The sequence below is a fragment of the Eurypyga helias genome, unplaced genomic scaffold (assembly GCF_000690775.1).
Source record: "Eurypyga helias isolate BGI_N326 unplaced genomic scaffold, ASM69077v1 scaffold33241, whole genome shotgun sequence".
Taxonomy (NCBI): domain Eukaryota; kingdom Metazoa; phylum Chordata; class Aves; order Eurypygiformes; family Eurypygidae; genus Eurypyga; species Eurypyga helias.
The window spans coordinates 1-8868 of NW_010230722.1; the positions used below are offsets into that span (position 1 = coordinate 1).

The 8868-nt window shown below is 46.9% G+C and overlaps 1 protein-coding gene across 1 annotated transcript in view; it reads right to left on the bottom strand.

Moving 5' to 3' along the window:
* Positions 1–1013: 1013 nt before the first annotated feature.
* IWS1 (IWS1 homolog (S. cerevisiae)) overlaps positions 1014–8868 on the bottom strand; it is a 14700-nt gene continuing 6845 nt past the window's right edge. The window contains exons 4-15 of the mRNA XM_010160840.1: positions 8561–8868; positions 7802–7994; positions 7509–7566; positions 7102–7202; positions 6510–6660; positions 4775–4857; positions 4354–4483; positions 3166–3283; positions 2338–2449; positions 2100–2156; positions 1814–1925; positions 1014–1237 (exon numbers count right to left, since the gene is read on the bottom strand). Of these exons, the coding sequence (XP_010159142.1) occupies positions 1109–1237; positions 1814–1925; positions 2100–2156; positions 2338–2449; positions 3166–3283; positions 4354–4483; positions 4775–4857; positions 6510–6660; positions 7102–7202; positions 7509–7566; positions 7802–7994; positions 8561–8868 (1552 nt within the window). The 3' untranslated portion in view covers positions 1014–1108. The remainder of the gene's footprint in view (positions 1238–1813; positions 1926–2099; positions 2157–2337; positions 2450–3165; positions 3284–4353; positions 4484–4774; positions 4858–6509; positions 6661–7101; positions 7203–7508; positions 7567–7801; positions 7995–8560) is intronic.

Genomic DNA, 8868 nt, shown 5'->3' on the forward strand with positions numbered 1-8868 from the left:
GAAAGCCGGGAGCACCGGGGAAAAGGGGGTGCAGGGGAAGCGGGAGAGATGCCTAAGCCAACCACACAAGCTGTTAGAAGAGTTACTGCGTTTCGTCTCCGCTCCGAGTGCCAGCGACACCCTGACGCGACGCGGCAGCAGAAGCAGGCGGCTGTAGGGGAGCGCCACGAGACAGACAGCCAGGACTGCCCAGTCCGCAGATGCCACCTCCTACAACGCAGCTTCCCCTGACTAGACAACAGAAACGATAAACGATGGAAACGTCACACCTTGGAAGGTTGGGGAAAGAGGTGCCCAGAGCAGGCTGCTTAGTATCTGACCAAAATAAGAAAAATCTGTAAGAAACTGAAGCTCTTGTTGAGCCTTCATCACAGAGGAAGGGGCTCCCGACACACTGATTCTAAGTAAACCTTGCCATAAACTGTTCTCTGTTCATTGAAATTATACCTGGGATTTCATGCTCTTTTTTTTTTTTTAAAATCTGTATTTTTAAACAAATAAATACGAAGCATAAATTCAACCATTTCTGCCAGCCTCTTCCCTTCACCATCGGTCACTGGCAGCTCTGCTCACAGGACTGAAACGCGGACCAGAAACTGGCAGTACAATTCCTGCCAACGCAGGTCACGGACTGATCTCCCTCCCCCCCACATCCTCACATCACTCCCCTGAAAGAGGAGCTGTGCCAAACACCTTGCTCTGGACCAGTGCAGCATCAGCCACAGGTGTTGGCCCTACACTAAGGGCTACGAATTCCCGCCTGGGGGCACAGGGAAAGCTGGAGAGCCCCGCTATGCCAAAAGGGCATCCAAACCCGCCGGTGGTGCCGAGCTCCTTCCCGGTACGGGGGTCTTCGTTTCGTACCCCGAAGCCGTCGAGGCAGGTATCGCAGCAGAGGTTCTGTGCTGCAGCCTGGTTTTTGCTGTACAAGTTACCCTTCAGGTCGCGGTACAGAGACGGGAGACTACAAGGGCAGTTTTCCAGGTTTAAGGTGGGGTGTGCCCACTCCTTCCCTCTCCGTGCCAACTGCCAGCAGCTGAAGCTCATGCACTGGTCACACCTCCCTCGAGGGGTACCTCTCCGGCTTGGGGAAGGCGGAGTGTCATGGCTACAGGGGCATCCTGTTGCCTTCAATGCTGAACTTGATGGCTCGATGCACTTTGCCGAGTCGTTTCTGTTCAGCAAATCGTCTCTTGTGTTTTTCCAAGCGACTAATACCTCTCTTAATAGTCCCGGGCTAGAAACAACATCTCAATTAATGCACACAAGGAGAGAGAACAGCAGAAAGCACAGAAATCATTACTTCTTCCACTGAACGTGCTCCACCACGTACTTCGCTTTTAAACTCAGCGGCCCAGGGCAGATGGGCGAACCCCATAAAGCAGGGCCAAGGCCTCTACGGAACCTCTGGGTGCTTACCACAACCTCAGTTTTCCCAAACCGGAGTATTATCGGAAGAACATGATACAAAAACTGGGAAAGGCAAGAAGTTATCAGCGACACACTTACTGAATTGTGGTTTTAGTTCAAAATGCTCTAAAGTAAGAGGCCTGTCGACAGATTCTCACCCTAGAGGGAAACTCCAGAACAGTCAACATGACCGTCTTTTTCGTTAGCGAAGCAACGCTACCCGAGTGAAAGTATCCGATGGGCCATCTGCAGCCCCCACTGTCTACTCGGACTAGAAGAGGCGCTTACGAGAGCTGCCGTACCGTACCCAGGGCACTGAGGGACGGATTCCCAGGCTCACAGAGACAGACCGGGTGCAGCACCGACAGGAGAGGCTAAGCTATCCCCGCGCTGCGGCGCTTACCCTGGAGGACTCCATCTCCACGTTCCACTTGGGCCTGACCACATAGTCCTTGTTGGAGGGCATTGGCACCCTTGCACGGGCACAGAACCCGGGGTCTCCGGGTCTAAGAGCCCTGCGGGAAAGAAGACATGGCTGTCAGAGACCAATCTTACCCAGAAAGAAGTACAAGCAGCGTTCTACCTCTGAAACACACTGCGTAATCACCGTCCCCAAAACCTCAAATTGCGTAGCTAGTACCATTTAAAGACATTTTTATAATCCATTTGTTTAAAAAAATCCAACTTACTTTTCCTCTCCAGTTAACACTTTCTCCAGGTCCCTGCGGGGAGTCTGACCCCCAGAGCTGCAAGAAAAAGAAGATTTTATGGGCATCTACACACAGAGAAAGCCAGTGATTTGAAAAGCCAGTCACGTGTGGTAGAAGAAAAGAGGCCATAACTTACTATCCTTTTATTTCCCGTCGTATCTACACACCACTAGTGGTTCTTGATGGAGTCCTAGAAAGTGGGATTTCACGTTCCTACCTGCTCAGTCTCCTTCGCTGAGGCATCTGTTCCAAATCTCTCTGTTCCCTCTCTTCTCTTGTCATGCCTTTGTAGTTTGAGGTAAGGCCAAAGATGGGTCGAGACCATTCATCTGTTAAAAAAAGGGTTAATGAATGCTGGGCCTCTGCAGTTTGTCTCCAAAGCATTCTGGTGACCAAACAGCCTTCAACACTGACGGCAAGGATTTATGCTTCCTTTTAACCAAACAAGTGATTTTTGAGCTCTTAATATTTCAGGGAAATCCAGCCCTGTGGGCAGTAAGAAAGCTTTCATCCACCAAGTCTCCTGCTGCCTGCTCTTTCAGAACCTCTCCCAGCCCTTAGAATGCTGAAGTGTCAGAACCAGGACGCAGCGAGTGGCATTTCAGAAACATGCAACGTCTTTCCTAAAGAACATAAATTTAGGATCAGTTTGCAGTAACTCGGGGTGGGATGCACAACACCTGGACTACAGCTGAAGTAAGCGTTCACTGATCCAAGACCTCTCCCAAGCCCATGGACTGATCTTCTGGCAGCGCCTTCCTGCCTTTGTGGCATACACACAAGGGCTGGACAACTAGCCCAGAGAGACTCTGCCCCAGGGAACGCCGTCCTCTGGGTCAGACCAGGAACGAGACACAGGAAAAGGCGCGTGCAGGGGTGAACCTAACAGTGACTGTTAAGAGCTCCACAGACAAGGCGATGAAACAGCAGCGAGGTTCCCTCGCCGCAGCACTAGTTCTGCTACCGCCGACAGACAAACACGCGACAGACTGATGAAGCGATGCGTGAAATCTCACTGAGGTCAGGCAAGGGGGGGTTTACATACTGATGAGCTTCCCTGCCATATCCTTGTTAGGCCTCGACTCTTTGGGGTGCTTGTAGAGGTACATCACGGCGCGTCCGATGCCACTGTGCTTCAGGGTCTCCTGGCTGACGCTGGGCAGCTGCAGGACAAACAGAAACAGCGTCCGGACATCACTGGCACCGTTGAACTCCGCAAAAACGGCAAACCTCCCCCTTCACAATAAACCTCAAAAGAATCTGTATTTTCTAAACTGTCCCACTGGGAATTGGTCAGATTGGTCAAAGTATCAAACACCAAAACCTACAAATTTGCCTTAATGTTCTTGGGCTTTTCTACACAGAATTAAGTAAGTTTCCACAACTATTTACTCCAAATGCTCTTCTACTCCTGTGACCCAAGAACCGAGTTACTGCCTCCAAAGCATGCGTTTTGTAAGGATAAAAACCGAGGTGGCAAAAGCATCCAAGCAATCAGCTTGGCTACAAACCCCACAAGTCCCACAGAGTAGGACGGGCTTTCTCGTGCACTCCACTAGGCTGGGCAAGAGAGGGGACCACGAGAACCTCAGGGACACAGCACTAACCTGAAACAGGCAGGGGCCAAATCACCTACACTCACACTAAACTCTTGCAAATTCTTAGCATGGGGAAACAGTTCTCAAGTTTCAGCACAAGAAAACCAGATAGTGGTGCTGCAAGAACAATTTCGCTCTTATTTCATTAATACTTTATGAACGCAGCAAAGAAACTGAAGTGGCAAATCACAATGCATGAGCTGCTGAGAAGGAGGGAAAGTGAGAGAAACTAAGCAGTTTAGATTTACCGAGAATCTAGAAATGCCACAGCACGCAACTGCCTGCGAGAGGGTCGAGAACTTTGTGTCTGTAGTTCACCTGAGGCTCTCAGAAATGTCTTCTGGCCCGCTGCTAGCAGAGCTATTTGCTTTGCTGCGAACATGGGCAAGCTTTCCTAACAACTGTCAAGTGCCTGAAGGTCCCAAACCAGATTTTCCTCAGCTAGACAGCACATCTACAACATCAAACCCCTTAAAATGATGCAGCTTTTAAACAAAACATGGATTTTGCAGTTTGCTTCCTCGTGTGTTTCACTGTCGGTCCATCGGTGGCTGCTGCAGCACATTTCCCTAGAGCACGTGATTGTGAAACTGGAGAGGCCATGAATCAACCCCCGTTAAGAGTCAGTTTCAAACCTCTTGCAGGATCTTCAGAAGCTCCTCTCGTATCTTTAGTGCTGGCAGACTTCGGTCTGGAAGAGGAGAAAGCCACTCTTTGATGGCAGACATAACACCACTGTCGATGAAAGTTTCTTTGAGGTCCTGCCTAGAAAGTTTAAAGCAAAGAGAAGCCACAATGTCATGTAATATATCACAGTCCTAAGACGTGATGTTCCTTGAGCACAGTAGTGTGTTTGAGTTCATTTCGTGTTAAATTAACAGGTAAAATTACATAGAATTTTAGGTTTTTGAGGCCACCTGGCTCCAGCATTCACTTGGAAGGAAAAAACACTTGTTCACTGCAAACCAAGAACAACCCTAGTGTCACTACTAATGAATTCCACCAAATTCCCAATGCTCCCCAAGATGGTCATGAACTGGGAGAATGACAACTCACTTTTTAAGATGCATAACTACAGTTGGTAGCAAAGTTAATTTCTTCAGTGCTGGTTTCTTCTGCGTGTTCAGCTGTCGATCCTCCTGCAGGGAGTTAAAGAATCAGTGTAGTTAACCAACAGGAGGAATCAGCAATTCTCATCCCTGACAACGTTTACAGGAAGTTTAGTCCATCCAAGAGGAAGTGCAACTTCGGCAGGATTACACTGTCTGTACCCTGCACCATCTCCTACAGCCCCAAAACACATTATATGACAACTTGTCTTAAATAAGGGTCTCCATCATAGTCAACATTTTCCCTAAAAGCACCACATTAGGATATTCCCCTAAAACTACTTTTTTTTTTCCTATTTCATGGTTTAGGTTGTTTGCAATAAACCGGAGGTCTGCAGAGTCCCCCACCCTAGCTACACACAGATAACCTAGGAACTTTGTTAGTAAAAACTCACCCGAACAACAGAAAAATAACTAACCAAAGCAATGGGAAGTGAGAAAAGGCACATTCACTTCACCTAAGAAACTTAGGAACTGGACAACCTGGAGGTTTAGGATGAAGCATGGTGCAAGCACCGAGCACAGAAATGGGCATCACGTGCTGAAACAAAGCCTGGGTTTCCAAGTGACTATCACGCAAGGCCCTAACGTCACCATCTGCTCAGTACCTGGGCTCACATGTCAAAGAGACCCACTACAATCAACAGATTTATGTCCTGCTCTGTCTGGTCCTTCCCACTCAGCTCTGAAGGCTTCTTCTGCACAACGGTTTTTTATTGCAAGGGAGGAGATTCTTCCCATGTCCTTCCCCTCTTCATGGCCCAGAATGGCTTGACAGGCACATGCTAGAGAATAAAGACACCACAATACTGGAGCTCAGCTCTTCCTCCTCCCCAGCATTTCAAACTTCAGGGCTTCATTTCAAACATCTGGACATCATCTCATGCAAGAAAGAGACGGCCTTGTCAAGACCAAGAAGGTCTCATTTGCCTCCCAGATGGCTAGCTCACTCTCCCCTTCCTCCCCAAACACATAATCCTTATCTTGCTCTCAGGAAAACTCTTCTGCTGTTTTTTCTAAGGTTCCTCTTTCTGAAGTTCTGTGTATTGCCCCCATTTGGTTTTAATGAGTTTCACAGTGCTGTTCGTTGATTACTACTCCAACAAATCTACAACCGCCACAGAAGACACCTGACAAAAGGCAAGACCCCAGCAAACCTTCCACAGTAACATATTAAACATCACTCCCTGAAAAAGGCAGTCTGCCACGGCAGGATTTCCCATAATGCTGTCACTCTGCCACCACTTACCACAGCCCTGTCATTCCAACCGTTTAGAAGAGGGTTTCTCCCAGGACCAAACACCAAAGTACTACATATGCCACTAAATGTACAACGAAATGAAAATACAGTCCCTTTCTCAGCATTTGACACACTCATTCAGGTGGTTTGTAGAACACGTTTGCATCCCTTTATACAGGGCAATTGATCTCACCTGATCAAAGTTTAGCAAATTAACTAATTTTAATATTTCAAATTAATAAATGTTTTCTCCAATTTTCATGGAAGATTTTCTTTTACTTCAAAACAGCAAACTAACATTTACACAGTAATTCAGATGCTGGAAGCTTTCTGTAGCATACAGATTACTCCTCCTGAGTATCAGCCAAGTTTCTATATTTTACTGATGATAGGATTTTCCCACAGAATGGAATAAGGTGCCTCTGGAGCCTAGAAAACTCACCTCCGCAGCTTCGTTCATCTTCACAATCATAGCACTGACCACATCATCTGCATCACTAATAAACGTGCCACCATCGCGGTTTCGTCTACGCTTGCCACTCATGCTCTTCTTCCGTTGCAGCATCATGTCAAAATCTGACATGAAGTCCATACTGAAATGCAAGAAGAGAGTTTGCTGATGGTCAGAAGGTTGATCTTATTTGTGGGCAGTAATTCTGTATTTCTGCAGCATAACCTTTCAAACATTCCCCGGTAAACCTACAAGCATTATGCGCCGGTGTCCCTGTAGGGTAATCAGTTACCCTCAGGATACAAACTGCCACACTGGCAAAGGGTTCAGCGGCTCCGAGATGCCCTCAGAAGTCTGCAAGACCTCGCTGACACAGATGACACGCACACATGTAACATCCTGGGTTCAAAATGCGCTAAAGCTGTCACTGAAGCTGACAAAAGTTTACCTTTCCTGTGCCTGCACTGCTCCGATCCTATGGAAGCAGGCACAGAAAACAGACATGCCGATGTCTCTGGGGGAGCCCTTCCACTGAAGCCCTGCACATGCTACGAACAAAAGGGTACGTAACATGCTGACTTACTGCTTCCCTCTTTTGATGTTATCATCCGAGTCCGATTCATCTGCTGTCTCCTTCATGTCTGCATCACCTTTCTCTTCCTCCAAGTCTTCTTGGTTAAAACCCTGAGGGGTAAAGACAGTGCAAGTCAGTGTATGGACTAAGACCAGTACGTCTGCAGAGGACCTAGAAAGCACCCCAGGCTTCCTAATGCCACCTGTGACTTTCACACCAGTAACTCTCCCAGCAGAAGAGCTGTAAACATTATTTAACCCAAAGACTACCTCAGTGAGTCCCAACAGGTATAACCCTTCCCTCCAGATACAGCAAAACCTTGAACATGAATTCAAACCCAAAGAGGCATCCCGGAATACCTCTCCTTGAAGATTAGACCTAGCAATTGAACAAAAGACATTCACAGTAACACTTACTGTAAATTCCTCTTCTTCCTCATCACCAGATTCGCCAAATATATCTGCAATCAGGTTCCTGTCAAGGTACAGCAACATTTATCTATTTAGACAGCAACAGCGAGAAGCGCATTTTCTACAAAATTCCTAACGACTGTGTAGAGATCCACCCTTCCTTTTGCCACCTATGCCTGACCTTCCCCTTCACACCACCACTGAAGGTGGACTGTTATTCCCTGCCTGGGATTCATCCAGTCACCATCGGTCTCACTATCTGCAACCCCGAAGGAATTCACATTCCCAAAAGCACTTACTCTTGTTCATTTCCAGATTCACTGTCACTGCCAAACAGATCCTTCTCCTCTTTTTTCTTCCCAGCATTCTCTTTCCTTTCTTCTTCTTCTTCACTATCTGACACAATACTTTTCTTCCTTTTGTCAGACTTCTCTGAAGCAGCATCACTGTCAGATTCCTCGACATCGGAAAGGATTCGTACTTTTTTTGCAGCTGCCAACAGAAAGGAGCATTACTCCAGGTCCTAGTAACAGAGGTGACAACTGGCACTCTCAGCAAACTGTTCTCTCTAATTTGATCTGGACAAGAAAGAAGCTGACTATCCTTCCTACATGAAATCACTGCCATTTCTTAAACCTATTTATTCAACCAGTAACTGAAGTTTCCATACACCACATTTATCCATAAAAACTTGCAGTTTCAAAACGGACTCTCACCCCTAGTATATGAAAAACACAGGGGAAAAATTTACTAGAGGAAAAAAACCCAACAAACTAGAGAAATTATAAAAGAGGAACAATCAACACCACAACAGACGCCAGTATAAAGCAAGATCACCAGAGCCTTCTCTTCTACTTCCACCACACCTGCCTGTAGCTATTAGACATACATTCACACAGAAATGCAGTTAGAACAATAGCCTCCACACATGCAGTAGTGCTCTAAAACCAAATTTGCTTTATGGTTTCATATTTATCCAAGATGCTTCCTTCACACAAAAACAGTAACCACTTTACTGCTTGTCATATCACATGTACTTTCACACTGTAGTTCCTTACGTGTTTTCTCACTGTCATCCTCACTGTCAGAAAGGATAGCTGTTTTCCTCTTCACTGTTTTCTCTTCCTCTTTCTCTTCTTCATCACTGTCTGATATTTTTCGTCTCTTAGGACCTTCCTCTTCACTGTCAGAGCCCTCAAATCCTTCCCTTACACGTTTATTATTTGAATGATGAGAATCATTCTGCATTTCCTCCTTCCTGTCCTCCCCATCGCTATCCTCAGACTCCATTTCTTGTTTGTGTCTGGACACATCCTCGCTCTCCGAGTCGCTGGCTGGCCGCTTTTGGGGGTCCCCCCCTTCCCCA